The following is an 18,778-nucleotide window of genomic DNA, read 5'->3' as shown; positions in this document are numbered from 1 at the left end:
TGGTGTGGTGATGGTGGTGGTGGTGATGTGATGGTGATGGTGGTAGTGATTGTGATGGTGATAGTGGTGCTGATGGTGGTGGTTGTGTTGGTAATGGTGATAGTGGTAATGATTGTGATGGTGATGGTGGTGATGCTTGTTGATAATGGTGATAGTGGTAATGATTGTGTGATAATGGTGGTGGTGATGTAGTGGTGGTGGTGACGGTGGTGGTGATGTGGTGGTAATGGTGGTAGTGATTGTGTGATGGTGATTATGGTGATGCTGGTGATAGTGTAGTGGTGGTAGTAGTGATTATGTGATGATGGCGATGGTGGTGATGGTGTGATGGTAGTGATGGTGGTAATGATTGTGATGGTGGTGATGGTGGTGATGGTGATGGTTGTGTTGGTGATGATGGTAATTGTGTGGTGATGGTGTAATGGTGATGATGATGGTGATGGTGGTGGTGCTGTTGGTGACAATGCCTGCAGGAAATGGGGTGGGGCCCTGGTCTTGGTGCCACAGGACCACAGCTCCTGTGCAGATGGGGTTCTGTTGGGTGCTGACCTTGGGCCCCCACACTCTCCACAGGTACATCCGCTCGGAGCGTTCTGTCATCCTCATCAACTTCTGCCTGTCCATCATCTCCTCCAATGCGCTCATCCTCATCGGGCAGACCCAGACCCGCAACAAGGTAGGCAGCCTTGCATCCTGTCATGCACCTCCCAGCATCCTCAGGCGGTGAGGATGAACCCCAGGAGGGGCCTGGGCCGTGGGATTCCTGGGAAACTCAGGCAGGTGGGTGTGGGAGCAGGAGGAGGCTGCCCCAGCTACAGGGAGTTCTGCGCCTTCCGCTGTGGCTGCAGGAGCCTGTCGGGCTGGTCAGCCGGCTGGAAGGGCAGCTGGTGTCCCGGCCTCTCTGCTGGACTTGCCCTTCAGGATGAACCTGCTTCAGCCCTGCCCAGCCCGCTGTGGGCAGTGGGCTCGGCCTCAGCTTAAGCTGCCTCAGGGCTGGGGAGTGGCACCCAAGAAGAGTGGTATTGTGGTGACAGAGGCTCCCGTGGTCCACCCTCTCACCCCCACCCTCGCCAGCCTTGAAGCTGGCCTCTCATGGTGGGCCCCTGCCAGCCCTCCCCAGACCTGCCATCCCTCGTTCCTACCCTGTGGTCTCCACACCCCATCCCACTAAATGTGGCAGGTACAGCCTTTGGCTGGGGGCCTCTGCTTCCTCACGGTGCCACGCTGACAATGTAGGAGAGAAAATAAAGCAAGAGGCCTGCAGGGAGCTGGAGAAGGCCTGGGCCCGGGGCCTGCCGTGTGCTGTGGCAGAAGCTCAGGGCCGCGGCGTGGGTGAGGTTGCCTGCCACTTGCTCTGTGTCCTCGGGGTGTGACATGCCCTCCCTGGGCCTCGGGCTTATTACCTCCTGAACGCATGGGCAGGCACCTGGACTTTAAAAGGCCCCTGCTTAGCATTTGGTGTGGCTATGAATGGTGCTGAGGAAGGCGGAGAGGGAGGGTCTGTTTGTCCCAAGGGGGCTTAGACGGTCAACAACCCATCTCAGGGCAGGGACCAGGTGATCTCTGGATTGCCTTCTGCCTGGGGACCTGGTCGGGTCCCAGCGAGGGTGCTGGGTGCTGGGCCTCCAGCTGCAGACAGGCACTCAGTGGGGGCAGGTGTGGGGCCGGGGAGCACCTGCCCAGCCTGCCCCGCCCTCGGCCCCACGCAGGTGGTGTGCACGCTGGTGGCCGCCTTCCTGCACTTCTTCTTCCTGTCCTCCTTCTGCTGGGTGCTCACCGAGGCCTGGCAGTCCTACATGGCCGTGACGGGCCACCTCCGGAACCGCCTCATCCGCAAGCGCTTCCTCTGCCTGGGCTGGGGTGAGCCGCGGCCTCCCCGACCCTCCTGGGCAGATGTTCTTCCTCCTGGCCCCGACTGCTTGTTCTGCCCTGGCAGCCCCTCCTCTCCCCATGCCCTGTGGACCCCTGGGGCCTCAGTTGCTGCTTGGGTGGGCTTCTCCCTCTTCTCCCTCTGGGCCCTCGTTCCTCCATGGAGTCGCCAGGTAAAGCACAGGACACCCAGTTCCCTTTCATGTGTAGATAACGGAAACATTTCTAGCACGATTATGTCCGGTGCACTGTTTGGGACTTACATATACAAAAAGATGATTCCTGATTTCTCTGTGAGTCAGCTGTGCTGGGCACACTGTGTGTTCTCTGCTCATTGGACCGCCCCGTGCCCAGCTCCACAGGCCCTTGCCTTGTTCATCTCCTGCCCCATCTCTTGCTCAGCCCCATCCTCTGTTGGGGGCTTCAAAAGCACCTGCCTGGCCCCCGCCCTCCAAGGCAGGGCTGGGAGGAGGTGGAGGCTGGCTGGGGACTTGGGTGGGGCCAACGCCCTTTCTCTGCTCCTTCAGGGCTCCCTGCACTGGTTGTGGCCATTTCCGTGGGATTCACCAAGGCCAAAGGGTACAGCACCATGAACTAGTGAGTCGGGGCATTGGGGGTGTGGTGGATGGCCGCATGGCCCCCAGAGTTTTCCGCCGCCCTGGAGGGTGAGGGCTGGCCATGCCCTCCCCCTGTGTGACCCTGACCATCTCACAGAGGCTCAGGGAGGGTGGGGCCCCAGGGGCTGGAGGCTGAGCCCCCTGGGCAGCCCCTCCCTGTTGGTCAGCCAGCTTCTCCCTGGCAGCAAGCAGTGGGCAGTGGTATTGAAAGAAACCAGGCTCGCAGGGCCCGCCTCGGTCAGTTGGTCCATTAGCCACTCTGAGCCTCAGTTTCCCCATCTGCTCGGTGGGGAGGCCATCTCTGCATGGTGCTGATGAGAGGGAGGGCTATTTGAGACACAAGCACTCTGGGCACAGTGGGCACACCCCTACAGCAGGCCTGTGGCAGGCAGGGCAGGGGTCGGAGGCTTATGTCACAGATGACATCACTGAGACCCTGAAGGGTCAGCTCGACCAGGTCCTTGGGGCCTTAAATGGCAGGCCAGGACGCTTGCTGTCATCCTAGAGGCAGTGTGCTTCCCAAGGTGGGGAGAGAGGGTCTGGGGCTCAGGATGGGCAGAAGAACTGGGGTGGGGAAGGGGAACCGAGGCTTGGAGGGAGGGCCTGGCTGCAGGGAGGGGAGCAGTGGGAAGCGAGAGGCAGGAGGAAGTGACCAATGCTGGCTGAGTGGGAGGACTGGAGCAGGCCTGGCTCACTCTGGAGCCCCTGGGAACAGGATGTGGCACCCCCTGGAGCACTGCCCTGAGTGGCCATAGGGAGTGGACATAGCTGAGGGCCCAGGGGCTGAGTGCTGAGAGGGAAATCCAGACACTGTCTCCAGACATGAGACAAGCAAACACCTGGCCTGCTGGAGCCAGGGATGGATCAGGAGGGGATGGGGACATTGAAGTGGGGTTCTGAAGGATGAAGAGGAGTTTGTTTGACAGACGACATGGGGTAGGCTGCTCAGGGTCGAGGGAACGGTCCTTATTGGGTTTCAGATTTCCATGGGCACCACGGGTGGTGTCCAGAGATCTGGGGAGTGTGGGGCTACTGACTGGGTGGGTGGTGGGGAGGATGCAGACCAGATGTGTGAGCGTAGGACCAGGTGTTGAGGCCATGGGGCCTGAGCCTTGTGGGCCAGGGACCCAGCCCCGGCATTCGAGCATCACGTCAGGAAGGAGACCCCAAGAGAAGAGCCGGGAAGGGTCCAGGCCTGGGGAAGGAGGGACCGTCAGGTGACCTTTGCCCTGCCAGCCTGGTGCCCCTGCTGTGTGGCTCTAAGCAGATGGGTCCCCCACTCTGGTACTGTCCCCATCTGTAAAATGGGAGTGACGGTGACTGCCTGGGGGTCCTGAGGATTCTAAGTCTAAAGAGTGGGTGTGACCTGCCCTGCACGCAGAAGGCGCTTAATAAGTGCTAGTTTTCTTCTGCCACTTCCCAGCTCACCTCCCCTACTCCTGAGAGGCCGGCAGCACCCCTCTGCACACCCCTCTGCACGGGGGCGGTGCTGATGGCCTGTCTCCTCCCCAGCTGCTGGCTCTCCCTGGAGGGAGGACTGCTCTATGCCTTCGTGGGACCGGCTGCTGCCGTTGTGCTGGTACTGACCCGCCTGGACCCCACTGCCTGCAACCCTGCCCGGGCCCCCCACCTGCCTCCTGGGCCTCGGTGCTCTCTCCTGCCCCAGGCTGTGCACCTGCTGTCCCTTCAGGACGGCCCTCATCACCAGGGGGTGGGGGTGCCCACAGCCCCACTCTGACCTGCCTTCAGCGTGCGGTGTAGGGGCTGGGCCAGGGTAGTGACCCTTCACACCTGTGAGTCTCAGCTTGCCTGATTATTGGGCGCCAGCTGTGTACCTGCCAGGAGATCCCTGCGGGTGTGGTGAGTGGCGTGGGAGGAAGCCGGGGACAGACAGATGATGTGAGCAGCGGGGAGCTGCAGGCTAGACCTGGGTGGTGGGTGTCTGGCCCCAAGCGCCAGATGTGAGGCTGGTGACCACGGCTGCTTGCCCCTTTGGGGGCCCCAGTGAGGACCTTCCCTGTGTGGGTCCTTGGACTTTCCTTCCCACTCTCCTCCCACCTTTGTGTGGAGGAAGGCAAGACTGTGGCAGGTGGCATGCAGGGTCACTGTCCCGGGGTCACAGATGAGCTGCAGCAGACTGGGGGACCTGCCTGGGGTCACTGGCCTCTGCTGGGTCCAGCTCTGATTCTGCTTAGCCAGTCCCTGTCCCTCTACTCTGGCGGAGCACCAGGGTTCACACCCAGCATCACCTCCCCTCCCCCCAGGAGAGGCCATCCGTATCCAGTAATTCCTGCCATCATGAGCGGTGTCTCTGCAGGGCCACACCTCCTTCTAGTGGAGACTCAGGCACAGGCTGGGCCCAGCAGAGAAACGTGCATAGGGGGTGAGGGGGTGCTAGCCCTGTAGGGCAGTTGGGGAGCCTAGTGGGGGTTGGAGGGGCAGTGGGGCGCCATCCCTGGGCAGCCCCAGACCCCTCCTCACAGTCCTGGCTGTGGAATCCCACCTTCTTTATTCCTTCCTCCAGGTGGGAGGCAGGAGAGGAGTGGGGTACCTGTCAGCACCTCTAGAGCTGGCCTCAGTGCCAGCTGGGCAGTGCCCCAGGCACCTGGGGATGGAGGTCGTGGGAAAGGGGACAGAGACAGGAGCCCTACCCCTGTACACCCCTCCTCAGGATGTGTCAGGAAGGCAGTCTAACTCGGGGCTGTGGGACCTGAGCCCCAGCAGCCCCTCCTGTCCTTGGGACCACGTGGTGCAGGCCGGGCAGAGCCTGCTGCAGGCAGTGGCCCGTCACTGGTGCCTATCCTCTCTTCTGTGCTCCGGCCACATCAGAAAACTAGGCTGCCCAGGAAAGAGGCCACCACCCATCAGGCTGGCCAAGGCTGTGATGTGGGTGTCTGGGAACTGTATCCTTTGTGGAAAGCAGGCCGGGTGTGTGGTCATGAGCCCTGAGCTGGAGGGCTGCACCGTCTACCACCCTGGTCTTCTGGACGTGAAATGCCTAGTCCAGGGGTCCATGGGGTCCTGGGGTCTCCCAGCCTCCAGCTTCTGGAACCTGGGCCTGAGGAAGTCAGGCCTTGCCCCTCGGGGTCCTGGCAGCATCTTTCTGCAGAGTGGGGATGCAGGAGGAGGGCCTCAGGGAGCCTCTGGCAGTTGGGGAGCAGAGAATATGGCCCTGACTCCTCCTTCCCCTTAGCAGAGGAGGCCAGGAGACAGGGGGAGACCCCCAGATGCTCAGGGCCAGTGGCTTCCCCGGGGTGCTCCGGAAACAGCTCTTGTCTTGAGTGGTAGCCTGGACAGTGGCAGGCATGGGAGACTTACATTAGAGCCCAAGAAGAGCCTCCCTGGGTGCAGGCGCCCAGCCAGGACCCTTACGGGGTGGGCAGTTAGTTTGACGGGAATAGGAGAGGGAGATCAGGAAGGAAGTCTAGAGAGAGGAGGTGGCCTGCCCAGAGCAGAGAGCCAGGAAGCGTGCGGTCCCAGGGAGAGCCAGGATTGGTGTCCCTTAGGCAGGTTTCAGCTGCAGGCTGGCAAGGGCCTCTGGACCCTGTGGGTGTGGAACTCCCTGGTGGAAGGGATGCAAGGAGCACAGCAGAGGTGCTGACGGTGCGGGTGACACACAGGGTCCTGCATGGTTGGCAGCTGGGCTAGAGGTCACCTGACGTCACATCAGGCACTGGGGTTCCTGTGATGGAGGCACGGGAGGTGACCCTGAGTGTAGTAGGGGATCATGGTCAGCATAGCCAGCGTCAGTCCAACCAATGTTGGCCCTGAGCCTACGGCGGCCCCCACCCCCACACTCCCACCCCTCTCTACCCGGCAGGTGAACATGGTCATTGGGATCCTGGTGTTCAACAAGCTCGTGTCCAAAGACGGCATCACGGACAAGAAGCTGAAGGAGCGGGCAGGGTAGGACCAGGGCCACACGGCTCCTTGCCTGCCCGGAGTGCAAGATCCAGAGCCCACCCAGCCCCGGGCTCCCGGGGGATGGAGGATGCTCCATGCCCAGTCCGAGACTGCAGGTCCAGGGACCCCGGAGCGGGTGGGGAAACGGAGGCACTGAGTACAGAGGCCCCTTAGGCTCTGTAGGCTCAGCCAGCCCCTCTCACCGTGCCACGGTTTCTCCATCTGACCTGGGTGGGGTGGACCCCATAAAGTCCTCAGAAGCGGTGAAACTGATTGTGCCGGGATACCCCACCTCTGGCCGGCTCACAGGGTGGCACCCCCGATGCTGGGTGCTGGGGGTCCCTGGCCTCCCACTCCCCCACCACAAGGCTTGCTCCATGGCCAGGGGGAGGCTGTCGCCTGTCCATGCAGGAACTCCCTGTCCTTGTGGGACCTGCATCATGAGGACGGTGCAGGGGACAGGTGGAGCTAATGCTCCTCCCTCCAGGGAACCCAAGCCCAGGGAGTGCTCTCAGCACAGTAGCTGACAGGGCCCGGGAGCAGGGTGGAGGCGCTTGGGATGTGTGGCTGTGCCCACCTTTCAGAGACAAGGTCCTGGGCACAGAGGGGAAGCTGTGGGGTGTGGGGAGCTGACTAGGGCGGACGAGCCCCTCTTTGTCCTCCCGCCCCCCCGGCCCCCCGCCCCTCACCTCTGCCTGCTTCTCTGTGTCATCCAACCCTGGCTGGTGTCTGCGTGGGCCCCTCCCCTCCGTGCCAGTCTTGCTTGGATGCTCGGTCTCTCTGTGTCTCTCTGTTCCTGTCTCTGTCTCTTCCTGGCTCCTCCTGCTGTCCCCAGTGAACAGAAGCTTCAGGAAGCCTTCCTTCCCCTTGGGTGCCTGTGGGTTCTGGTCCTGGTTAAGAACCAGCCGAGCTGGCCTCCGATGCTGAGTGTGTGGAGTGGCCCTGGGGTCCGTCGCTCTGGGTGGGAGTCCCGGTGCTTTGTCTCCTGGCCTGGGAAATGGAGGCTGGAACAGGTTTCTCTAAGGCTTTGCACCACCTGCCCCCGTAACACCCTGTCCCACACTGCTCCCGAGACAGCGGTCACACTCAGAAGAGGTCCCCAGGGCTACACATCCAGGGTCTGAGCATGGCAGACTGCCTGCCATTACCTGATCGTAAAAGCAGCAGTGATCTTTGGTGCTCATCCAGTGTGGATGTTTTGTTTGCTTCTTAGAATAACCATGGTGGCAGATTCTGTGGTTATATTCCCATCTTACAGCTGAGTAAATGGAGGTTTAGGGAGGGTGAGTGACTGGTGGAGCTGAGCTTCCAGCCCAGGTGGGCACACACTAGAGCCAAGCCCAGGCGGCCTGCACTCTGCCCACCTCACCCTGTGTGTGCAACAGGGGCCAGCTGCGTTAGGTGCACACATCCCGGGAGCACACCCGGACTCGCCTGCGTGGCCGTGTCGGATTCGCTGCCCACGTAGACAGGGATGGAGGTTAGGGTGGAGGGGTGCCCAGTACACTGGTCTATGTGTGCACGCACGTCCACACGCATGGGTGCACACGCGTGAGCATACACATGCCAGGAGGACCTGCACGAGGTCCCTGCCCAGGTCAGCTCCCTCGCAGACACACGGGAAGGGGAGAGGAAGGTGCAGTGGCCTCCTTTTGGGAATTTTGCCACTTTATGCAGACGGAGTCAGGGTCCACCCTCAGCTGAGCACAGGAGTGCTGTGCTGCCTCCCCCAGCGCCCGCCACGTGCAGCGCACAGCCCTGCCCACCACAGCGCCCACGCCCAAGGCCTGAGTTTGTGAAGTGACCGAGAGCCCCCAGGACCGTCCCTGTCGGAGCCCAGGCTGGACTCCTGAGTGGCTGGTTTTGCACTGTGGGGCCCCCCCCCCCCCCCCCCCCGCCTGGGTTCTGAGAGCAGAGCGCTTGCTTTTGTTTCAGCCTGTTAATTTCACTTGCAGTCAGCCGCCCCCGCACCCCCTCGGGTGCACCCTCAAGTGTGCCGAGTGTGGAGTCCTCTCTGCCGCCGATGCCACCTCCGACGCCACCAGTAACGCCATGTTAGTGCCTCTGCTGCCACCACCCTCCTAGGCCCACCCTTGGGGCTCTGCGCGCTCTGAGTCACCTTCTGTTTGTTTTATGTTTATCTTTCATTTCTTCCTTTTCTGCCGTCCACTCTGGGTTTCTAGGCCACTCCTGTCCCCCGACCCACTGCCCCCAGCTCCTCCTTCCGTCCTCCCCATAGGCCTGCTCTAGGCCTGGCAGCACAAGGCACCGCGGGTGCAGGGCGTGGGGCCCGGCCTGGGCACGGGTGGAGTGCAGCTGTGGGCCGGGCTGCGGTTGGGAAGGAGTGGTCAGTCCTGTCCCTCCAGGGCCCGAGTGTGTGCCAAGCTGCAAGCTGTGGTTTGTTGGTTCTGGAGTTGAACCCCCACCCCCACCCCTGGTGCTGCTGGCATGGAGCCCAGGATGGCTGATGCTTGGGCAGGGGTCTGCGCCCGACAGCCCCGCAGCTCTGTGGTGGGGCGAGGAGACTGACCCTGGCTTGCCTAATGGGAAGCCTCCCTCCCTGTGAGTGCACGTGAGCACGCATGTGAGAGCATGGCCAGGTGTGTGTGCACGCATATGAGTGTGCATGCGTGCCAGTGGCTGTGTGTGCGCCTATGCAAGCGTGTCACCAGGTGTGTGCGTGTGTATGAGTGCATATGAGTGTACATGAGTGTGCGTTCGTGTGGGAGAGCATGACCAGGTGTGTGTGTGTGCGTGTCCATGTGAGAGCACTTGCTTTCGTTCCAGGCTTTTCATTTCCCTTGTAGCCTACTGCCCCAGTACCCCCTTGGGCGCGCCCTCAGGTGTACTGAGTGTGGCGTTCTCTGCTGCTGATGCTACCTCTGGGGCCACAAGTGTGCAAGTGTGTGTGTACAGGTGTGAGAATATGCCTGGATATGTGCGTCATCTATGTGTGAGTGCAACCTGGTGTGTGTACATGTGAGCGTGCATCTATGTATGCATATGTGTGAGTGTGCATCTGTGTGAGTGTAGCCCAGTGTGTGTATGTGTGAGTGTGCATCTGTGTGTGAGTGCAGCCCAGTGTGTGTATGTGTGAGCGTGCATCTATGTATGCATATGTGTGAGTGTGCATCTGTGTGTGAGTGCAGCCCAGTGTGTGTATGTGTGAGCGTGCATCTGTGTGAGCGCAACCGGTGTGTGCACGTATGAGCAAGTATCTATGTGTGCGTAAGTGAGCGTGCATCTGTGTGTGTACCTGTGAGCGTGCGTCTGTGTGTGTACCTGTGAGCATGCATCTGTGTGTGTACCTGTGAGCGTGCGTCTGTGTGTGAGTGCAACCCAGTGTGTGTACGTGTGAGTGTGCATGGTGTGTGAGTGCAACCTGGTATTTTGTGTATGTGTGTATATGTGTGTGTATATAATCGGGCATGTGCCTGTGTGTGTAAGTGTGTGCATGTGGGTCTGCATGTGAGTATTGTGTATGTGGGAGTGTGTTTATAGGTGAGTGTGTGAATGCGTGTGTGTGTGTGCACACGCATGTGTGCCTGAGAGCAAGAAGCAACCGGGTCCAAGGGAACAGGGAAGGAAGTGCTCAGAGTCAGTGGCTCCTCTGCTGACTTGGGCAGCCTTGGGGCTGTGTGTAAGGCAGGGCAGTATGGGCTCAGGTGGGTGGGGCCGGCTGGCCTAGAGTGTCTGGGCTTTCCAGCCTGAGGGGGTCATCTTGTCCCCTCAACCCAAGATGAGCCTTCACGGCCGTACCCCCAGGCGCATAGCCCTGTACCCTCCTGCTTTGCTCCCTGAGCCAGGCACTAGGGGCCCAGGGTTTTAGGAGCGATGGGAGAAAGAGCTCTGGGCCCTGGTGCTGTGCAGATGCGAGTCGGGGTGAGGCTAGCCTGGGTGGGAGGAGTAAGCTTGGAGTTGGGGCGGCATCCACACTGGCCTGCCAGGCCCTGGGAAGTTCCGGTTCTTTGGGGCTAGTTTGCGTTTTCTTTGTCTCAACACCAGGGATGGGGTGGAGGCTGTGAGATCCGCCCCATCTCATTCCATCAGAGAGAAGTGGAGGCCATACGGATGTTCCCTTTAAAGTCACACAAGGCCTCTCCCCACACCCCGGGCCCCTGCCTCTCCAGACGGGAGCAGGTGCGGTGCAGCTGGGCACTCCTGGCCTCCCCTTCAGCGGCTCCCGGGCGTTTCTGCTTCCTTCCCACCACTCTCTGCAGAAATGTTTCCAAGCTACAGAGGCCGAGCTGCGGTGTGGGAGTAATTTACGGGGCCCCAGGCCCCAGGCCACCTGCCAACGGCAGCAGATCAGGCTGTAAATGTCAGGCCTGGAGACCCAGCCCCCTGTTGGGCAGCAGCAGGGGTGACTGACAGCAGGCAAAGAAGTCTCCATGGGGAGTGAGGCCCTGCACCTCCTCTCAGAACTTGGGTGAAGAGAGGAGTCCAGGGTCCTGGCTCAAAGAATACCAGCTTTGGAAGGGAGAAGAGAGATTCTCCAGCTTATAGCCATGGGAAAACCAAGGCCCCAGCCGAGGGGTCCTCCTCTGTGTCAGTGAGTCATTCCTTGGCTCTGTGAATATTGATGGAGGGCCTCCTCGTCACAGGCTCTGTGCCAGGTGCAGGGACACAGCAGTGAGTGACAGCGGGGCCCTGTCTGCTGCTGCAGCCTGGAGGGAGCGGCACCGTCATGGGCAAGGGAGGCCTCTCCGGCCGCCTAAGTTCCCAGGCAAGGAGTGCGAGGGGAGCAGGGGCAGGCTCTCCAGGGCCAGGGGAAGGGCGAAGGAGGTTGGGGGGCCTCTAGCAGACTCCAAAGCTGTGCAGGGAAGAGGGAGTCCCATGAGGCTGTTAGAGCCCATCCTATGCCCAAGAGCAGGAGGGGCAGGTGCGTGGCCAGGGCCACTGTACCCTGAGACCTGGGAGGCGCTGGCTGTGCAAGACCAGGCCCTCTGTCCTGGTGCTGCTCCGGGCTCTGGGCCTGCACGTGTCCTAGCCATAGGCTTGTGGTAACACCTGAGGCCGGGGCCAGACAGATCACCACCAGACAGCATCATGGAAGAAAAGCAGGCCCAGGCCTGGGGTAGACGGCTGGGCGGAGGAGGGGAGGAAGAGAGTCCAGGAGGCGGCATGGAGGGGCTGGGCCTGCTGGGAGGTCCCAAGAGATGGGGACACATATCCCTTGGGGGCTGGGCCCTGCACAGACATCCCACACTAGGGGTGGGAGCAGCACTGGTGGCCAAGCCACGCTGGAGAGGGCTGAGGAGCAGAGCATGCGGTTTTGGGGGCCCTTGTCTTGGCAGACTCCAGGTCATTCCAGCATCTCTCCTGCCAACCCTCATGTGCCAGCTCCTGCCTGGCATTCTGACCCAGAATGGGTCCCCTACTCCCTATTCAGTCCTCCTGCCCCAGCTCCCCCTGCCTGCAGGGCAATCCTGTGCAGGAGGAGGGGAGGAGGGAAGCTGGCGCCAGCACCCATTCCTGGTGGTGATGACAGTCCTGCAGGCTGTGGGGCCCCCTGCGGGCAGGCACAGGGCCACCTCCTGAGCACTCGCCGCGGCCGGGGTCCTGCTGGCCTGTCGGTGTCCCACAGCCCTGGGAGGCAGCTTGGTGTCCCCGCTGTGAGGAGGAGAGCACAGGCTCAGAGGCCACCACAGAACCCCGTGGGTGGATGTGGGGAGGGGCCCAGGTCTTCACTGCTCCCAGTGAGGCTGGGCTGCAGGGGCAGGGGCGAGGGCTGGTGTGGGGCTCCTGGAGGACTCCCTGGGAGAGGGGGTGGCACTGAGGGGCAGAGGCAGCAGGACAGGTCTACAGGCAGGTGGCCGCTGGGGCTCAGGAGGCATGGGCGGAGCTGGCCCGCGAAGAGGAGGAGGCGCCTGTCCGTCTGTCTGTTGTCGCCTGTCTCTGTCTCTCCTCTGCTCCTCCCCTGCTGGCTTTGTCCGTCCATCTGTCCTCTATCTCATTCCCTCCAAGCTTCTCTCTCCCTCCAGGTCTCTGAGTTCTGGGCTCCACCCTCCCTCCCCACCATGGCCATCTTGCTCTGCCCTTCAGGGCCTGGACCCCTCACCTGGGGCCTGTGGGCTGTCTGAGGATCCTGGACCAGGGGATCCTACTTGGCCTACCCCACACCAGACAGCCCATCCCCCTCCAGCCTGTCTCCCCTCCCCTGTCACCTCCTAGACTGTCAGGAACCTGGATCTTCTCCAAAGAGCCCTTCGCCCTTGCCCAGCTTCCCAGGACCTCCCTCCTGAGTGCCTGGGTCCCGTCAGAGACCTTGGGCTTGGGGAGCGGGTGCTGGGACCTCAGTGTTGACGGTGGGCTCCTCCCCAGCCTGGGGGATGGGCTCGAGAGGGAAGGGGCAGAGCGTGGGACAGGACTGGGGGAGCCCTGGGGAGGAGAGAGGGTGCAGACGCAGCCTGGGCGGTGGAGGACCCCTAGGGAGACTCACCCCAGAGAAGATGTGCTGTTTGACCTAGGCCCCCAGAGAGAGACCGGGCCTTAGGGCTGGGTCCCCACCAAGGCCTGGAGATGCAGGGTTCAGGGCAGGGTGTCCCTGGGGGCAGGGGCTGGGGCGGCAGCGCTGACGCCCTCCATCCCCAGGGCCTCCCTGTGGAGCTCCTGCGTGGTGTTGCCGCTGCTGGCGCTGACCTGGATGTCGGCCGTGCTCGCCGTCACCGACCGCCGCTCCGCCCTCTTCCAGATCCTCTTCGCCGTCTTCGACTCGCTGGAGGGCTTCGTCATCGTCATGGTGCACTGTATCCTCCGTAGAGAGGTGGGTGGGACAGCCGATGTCGGGCCGGGTTCCTGTAGGGTCCCGGGGCTGCTGGGTGGCCTCCTCCTTCCCCGAGGACTTTGGCAGGGAGATTGTGGGTAGGCGCAGCATCCGCGGCCCTGACGCATCTGCAGGCCTCGGTGGTCCACAGAGCGGGGCCTGCAGGTGAGTGTGTCCCCCTGACTCCCTGGGAGCAGCCCAGGCAGTGCAGCACCTTCCCAAAGATGCCCTGCACCTGGCTTAGGGGTGTGGGGGACATGGGGCCCCCATCCTCAAGGGGCCCCATCCTCAAGCGGCCTACAGGAGCAAGGAAGCCAGCAGCAGAAGTAGACAGCTTCCAGGGCAATAGAGACTCCTGCTTCTGGCATTTTCTGGATCTTTCCAGAAGGTGTCACTAGAAGGTTTTCACCAAACTGCATCCCAGCTACCACCTGGTGGCCACAACTGGGATGCTCTGGCGGAGGCTGGAATGTGGGAAAGCTGCATGTCGACCTCAGCGGACGAGGACACCTGCTTCCAGATCAGCACCAGGAGGGCGGAAGGCCCCGGAGCGGGGTGGCCACCTCACTCTTCCTGGGTCCCCCTGAAGAGACGGCAGAGGGACTGTTGAAAAGTACTCAGGTTCCCAAGGATGAAGAATACGGGAGACGCCGACAGCAGGGGAGCTGGCAGGTGGAGAAGCAGGATGAGAAATGCGGCCCCAGCTGACTGGAGATAGCTCAGGCCTCGGCCAGCTGTAGGGAGCCAGACAGAGGGTGGCAGGAGCGGGGCCCGCCCCCTCCCCAGGATCTCTGGCTGCCACAGGAACATCAGGCGTGGGTGCCCTGGTTTTCCAGGCCTTAGGTGGCGATTTCCATCCCAGCCTGGAAGGGCAGGGCTGCCCTGCTTGGCCTCCATGGCCTGGGCCTCACTCTCTGGGCAGAGTGAATAGAGGGGCTCTGGCCTGGCCCAGCCAGCACAGCTGAAGATGGGGGTGCCACCTGAAAACAAGTGGGGAAGTGGACACGCTGAGCCTGGGTCACGTGCCAGCTCTGGCCTCCCGGACCCAAACCTCTGCGGGGAGGTGTGAACACCCGCTCTCGAGGCAATCTAATTTCGAGGAAAGACAGGAGGAAGAGCCGGAGTTCTGACGTGCAGCAGTGAAACGGCTCCCATACCAGCCAGCCACCAGCTGGGCAGTGCTCCACACTTACATCCCAGCAGCTCCTGATGAGGACAGCAGAGCTCCTGTTAAAGCTGCAACCCACCCAGACAAGCAGGAAAACAGCGTGGGGACAGAGGCAGCTCAGGAAGGAGAAACCTCACTGACCCCTCCTTATCCTCACCTGGGAGAAGTTGCTCGCCCTGGTGAGCAACACATGGGCCGGGCCCTGGCCCCAGCAGTGAACTCATGTTAGTGAATCTCACGACAGCTCCTAAAGCAGGTGCCATCTGCTCCGTTCCACAGACAGGACAGCTCCAGGGAGCTCATCATGGGAGCTTGTCACCGTGGCTGGGATTTGAGGCCAGGCAGTTCTTCTCTAAGGCCACACTCCTGGCCCTCAGTGCCTGGCTTCTGTGAAACAAGAACAGTAGCCTATGAAAAAGGAACAAAAAGAGCCTTGTGGAAATTAAAAACAGAAAGCAGCTCAAAACTCAGTAGGAGGAAAATGGAGGCAAAATGTTTCACAAAATAGAAAGGATGGAAATTGGAGAGATTTCTCAAGCAACTAGGCGAATCCCCAAAGACCAACTGACCGGTGACGGGAGCTGCAAAGGAGACAGTGGAGAGGAGGAGCTCCAGGCAGGCAGAGCCCAGGGCCACCTGGAGCAGAGAGCTGGCATTGGGGGTCTCAGATGTGCAAGAAGCCTCATGGTTGTCACATGGGGTCGGAGAAGGAGGGGACCCGGCATGCGCTCATGGTGGGTGGGGACAGAGGACACCAGGGCCAGACCCCAAAGTCCCCAGTGAGCTCCCAGCCCCTGCGGGTGGGCTCCATGCTGCAGGGCCTTCAAGTCCTGCCCAGAGAGGCCTTCCGCCTGGGCCTGGTAGCAAGGGGCCTCAAGCCCTACCCAGGTCCTCAGCCTCAGGGGTGGTGGCCAGGGCTGCAGGGTACGCTGAGGAGGCTGGGCCAGGTGGAGGCCATGCCAGGCAGCCCAGCAGCCCTGTGGCCTGGGACACTCCTGCAGATGGGCAAGTCAGTCCCTCGTCTACCAATGAAGCCGGGGCCTCCTGGGCTAAGGCTGGCTCTGGCGTTCCCGGAGAGGGTACCGGAGGGACTTGGGGAGCCCCAGCTCCTCTGCTCACCCACAAAGAACACTTCCCTACCTGCCTGTGGGACCGGGCACACGGTAGGTGCCCAGTAGGCATTTGCAGGGCAGGTTCGTGAGGGAGAGGATGGCAGGAAGGCACACCTGCCGTGGCGGCCTGGAGTCCTTAGCTGGTGTGCAAGGATCAGAGGCCAGCGAGACCCTGGCTTCCAGGCCTGGCCCTGCCTCTGACCAGCTGTGAGGCCATGGACAATTCTCTCGCCCGCTCTGGGCCTCGGTCCCCATCTGCCTGATGAGAGGGGTGGGCTGGGTGTCCTCAGCCCCCCAGCAGCATGAAGCAGAGCACTGGGTGAGGGAACGGGGCCACAGGTCCATGGTTGAGTGGGTAGGTAGGTGGGTGCCTGGAAGCCAGGAGCCCCAGCTTGCCCTCTTTCTGCTTCTGCCAACTTCTGTTTGGATGCCTCCTCCAGGAAGCCCTCTGTGCTTTCATGCCCCCCTCCCCAGGATTCCCTTTATACACTGTTACCACCGGATGGAGTATCAGTGTGCTGCCCAGAGCAGCCAGCAGGAGGTAGCTACTGGCCCCAGGGGAGGGACAATTGACATTCCTAGATGATGTCTTTACCTCCCTGGGAGCTCCCTGTCCGTAAGCTGTGTGCTGGCCGCTGGGTAGGTCTTCCTCTGTAGCCCCTCCTACAGAGCCTGCTGCCGTCATCACCGCTGTCCGCCCGGAGACTGGGTGGCCGTGAAGGGTGAAATCCCCCTTGACAGAGTGTGCCGTTCCCAGTGGGGTGGCTGTGGGGAAGGGCCAGGCTCACGGTCCCTGGCACAGCACCCCACGCCCCCAGCGGACACTCGCAGGGCACTGAGGGCCAGGCTTTCCACTGGCTCAGAGAAGGCAACGACGTTGAGGCTGCTGGAGATGCAGGCCGGGCCCAGGGACACCTTCGGCCTGCCACAGGTCATCACAGGTTCTCTCAGGCGGACTCTGGCCCGAGGGCCTGCGGCAGCTCTCGGTGGCTGGGAGCTCGGTAGAGAGAATCTCAGACAGGAGAGGGGTAGGCTCTTCCCCTCCTGGGGTCTCGTTTCCCCTTCTCCACCCAGTGGGTCATGACCCTGCAGACCAGAGGTGGCCCTGTGAGGAGGCCTCCCGCTGGGGGGCCCTGCCCTTCCCTGAGATGCCCACCCCAGAGATGTCGCTCACCTGATCTGGCGCTGGTGCAGGGTAGGGGCGTGGCTGCCACTGAGGTGCTCGGCTCTGCCTCCCAGGTCCAGGACGCTGTGAAATGCCGTGTGGTTGACCGGCAGGAGGAGGGCAATGGGGACTCAGGAGGCTCCTTCCAGAACGGCCACGCGCAGCTCATGGTAGGATTCGGGTCCCGGCGACTCAGGCTGCCCCACCCACCTTGTACCCCCGCCGGGTGCCTCCAGGCCCTCACGGTGCCCCAAGCTCCCCTGGGCCCCAGCAGCCCTGCTGAGAGGACCTCTGAACCCAGGGTGCAGTTGGGAAAACAGGCTCGCCAAGTGGAACCCCTGGTCCGGGGTTTCCACCTGGGAAGGGCTGAGCTGATGAGTTTGGAGGTCTCAGCGGAGGCTGCGTCCACCCCACCCTCACCCCGCTGCAGCAGTGCCTGTCTGGCTGGACACCGCCCTCTGAGCATCCCAGCCCTCATCGCAAGGTCCCCATCCTCACGCCTCCCAGGCCCACCCTCATCGCCCTCCATCCCCACCCAGGAGTGTCCTGCTCAGCTGCCACCTAGGAGTCCAGCCTAGCCTGCCCATCCGCTGCCCCTACCCCGCATATTCCCACCTGCTGCCTCCCTGGTGCTCCCTGGGTGCTGCCCTGGCCTCAGCCCCTGCAGGGGTGGTGACCCTCCCTTGTGGCCCCCAGCCATCCTGCCTCCACCCTCTATGGGCTCTCTGCCCTCCCCCTGCCCATCCTGGCGTCCTCAGCCCTGTGTTCTGCACCCCCTGCCCCTGCCCGCGCCTGTGCCTGTGGCCTGCCCTCTTTACAGCACAGCGTTCCCAGGACACGCACAGGCCCTGGGAGGGCAGCCCGAGTGGCGGCTCCTACATACGGGCCCCCAGCAGCCCCCCATGGAGCCTCAACTCTTCACACCTGGACCTCAGCATCTTCTTCCTGCAGCCCTGTGCCCCCAGGGCCCAGCCAGGACCATGGTGGGCTCTTAGTCACCAAGTCTGCTCCCACCCACACCTGTCACTAGACCTCCTGCCTCAGCACCCGGGGGCTGTCTCACGGGGTGCAGCCAGGCCCCCTTCTCCACCCTCCAGGCCTCAGAACAACATCCACGCCCTGGCCTGGTCCTAAGCAGAACCTGCCGCTGTGCTGGTCTTGCTCCTGCCCCTGTGGCCTTCATACAAGCTTCCACCCCAGGGGTTGCCTACCCTGAACTCTCCCATGGGTCCCCTCCTCCAGGGAGTCCTCCTTGACTCTTGCCCCATCGGGCCACCTGTTTGGACTTAGGCCGCACCCCAGGTGAACTCTGCACGGCTGGCACGCGGGAGGTGCTCCCTGGGTCGGGTCCCAGGGTGCCTGGCCACCTCATGGTGGTCATGAAGCTCACAGGCAGGGCCTGTCCTGGACAGATGACATGTCCAGCCCCGGGGGAGGGGGAGGTCCCTCGGTGAGACGGCCAGCTCGGCTCTCAGGTGACGTCCAGGCAGGCCCCTCACGGCTCCATGCCACAGTGTCTCCGTCAACCAGGGCGCAGGTGTCCGCCAGTGGCTAGCTTGTCACTTGGGGACACAGCTTCCCCTCCCCCAGTGTTCCTCCTGGCCTGACCTCTGATCCCAGGGGGAGTATTTCGTTGTCTCCAGCCAACCCAATCCCTGCGTTTGCAGGGAAAAAACCTCCAGGTTTTCAGTGAAGGGCAGGCCCGTCCCCTGGAGCCCCAGGGCCCCTGGAGAAGGACAGCCCCAGGCCTGGGCAGGTCCTGAGCTCCCTGAGGGTGGGCCTGGGCCGCCCACTACTGCTTCCCCAGCTGCCTGTCAGCCTGATGTGGCTGCCTGAGGTGGTGGGTGCTGGCCTTGGCCCCGAATTGCATGTTTAAGCCCCCTCCACCGCCTCTCCCCAGCCCGTGGGTAGGGCCCCCTTGGAGGGATGTGGGGGACCAAGGGGGAGAGTTCTGGTGCCGCAGGCCCAGGCCCATTCGTGAGGACTGGGGGGAGAGACGAGACTGGAGGAGGTAGGAGGTCCTCAGCTCCCCAGATGCCTTGCAGAGAGCACACGGGTGCCATACAGACAGGCTCACACACACGTGCGTGCACGCGCACAACCTCAGAAACACACAGAGCCACATACAGAAATATGCACACACGTACATGCACCACTCAGACGCATTCGCTCACGTTT

General features: G+C 62.3%; 1 protein-coding gene across 1 annotated transcript in view; it reads left to right on the top strand.

Annotated features, from left to right (window-relative positions):
- The window catches only part of LOC105509123 (brain-specific angiogenesis inhibitor 1-like), a 26,615-nt gene that overhangs the window by 2,360 nt on the left and 5,477 nt on the right, over positions 1-18,778 (top strand). The window contains exons 2-9 of the mRNA XM_011938226.1: positions 574-676; positions 1,710-1,860; positions 2,397-2,466; positions 3,999-4,065; positions 6,307-6,392; positions 8,345-8,443; positions 12,984-13,155; positions 16,675-16,796. Of these exons, the coding sequence (XP_011793616.1) occupies positions 574-676; positions 1,710-1,860; positions 2,397-2,466; positions 3,999-4,065; positions 6,307-6,392; positions 8,345-8,443; positions 12,984-13,155; positions 16,675-16,796 (870 nt within the window). The remainder of the gene's footprint in view (positions 1-573; positions 677-1,709; positions 1,861-2,396; positions 2,467-3,998; positions 4,066-6,306; positions 6,393-8,344; positions 8,444-12,983; positions 13,156-16,674; positions 16,797-18,778) is intronic.

This window comes from Colobus angolensis, unplaced genomic scaffold (genome assembly GCF_000951035.1).
Source record: "Colobus angolensis palliatus isolate OR3802 unplaced genomic scaffold, Cang.pa_1.0 Scaffold17, whole genome shotgun sequence".
Classification (NCBI taxonomy): domain Eukaryota; kingdom Metazoa; phylum Chordata; class Mammalia; order Primates; family Cercopithecidae; genus Colobus; species Colobus angolensis.
The sequence above is the reverse complement of the archived record's forward strand: the minus strand, read 5'-3'. Positions and strand labels throughout refer to the sequence as shown.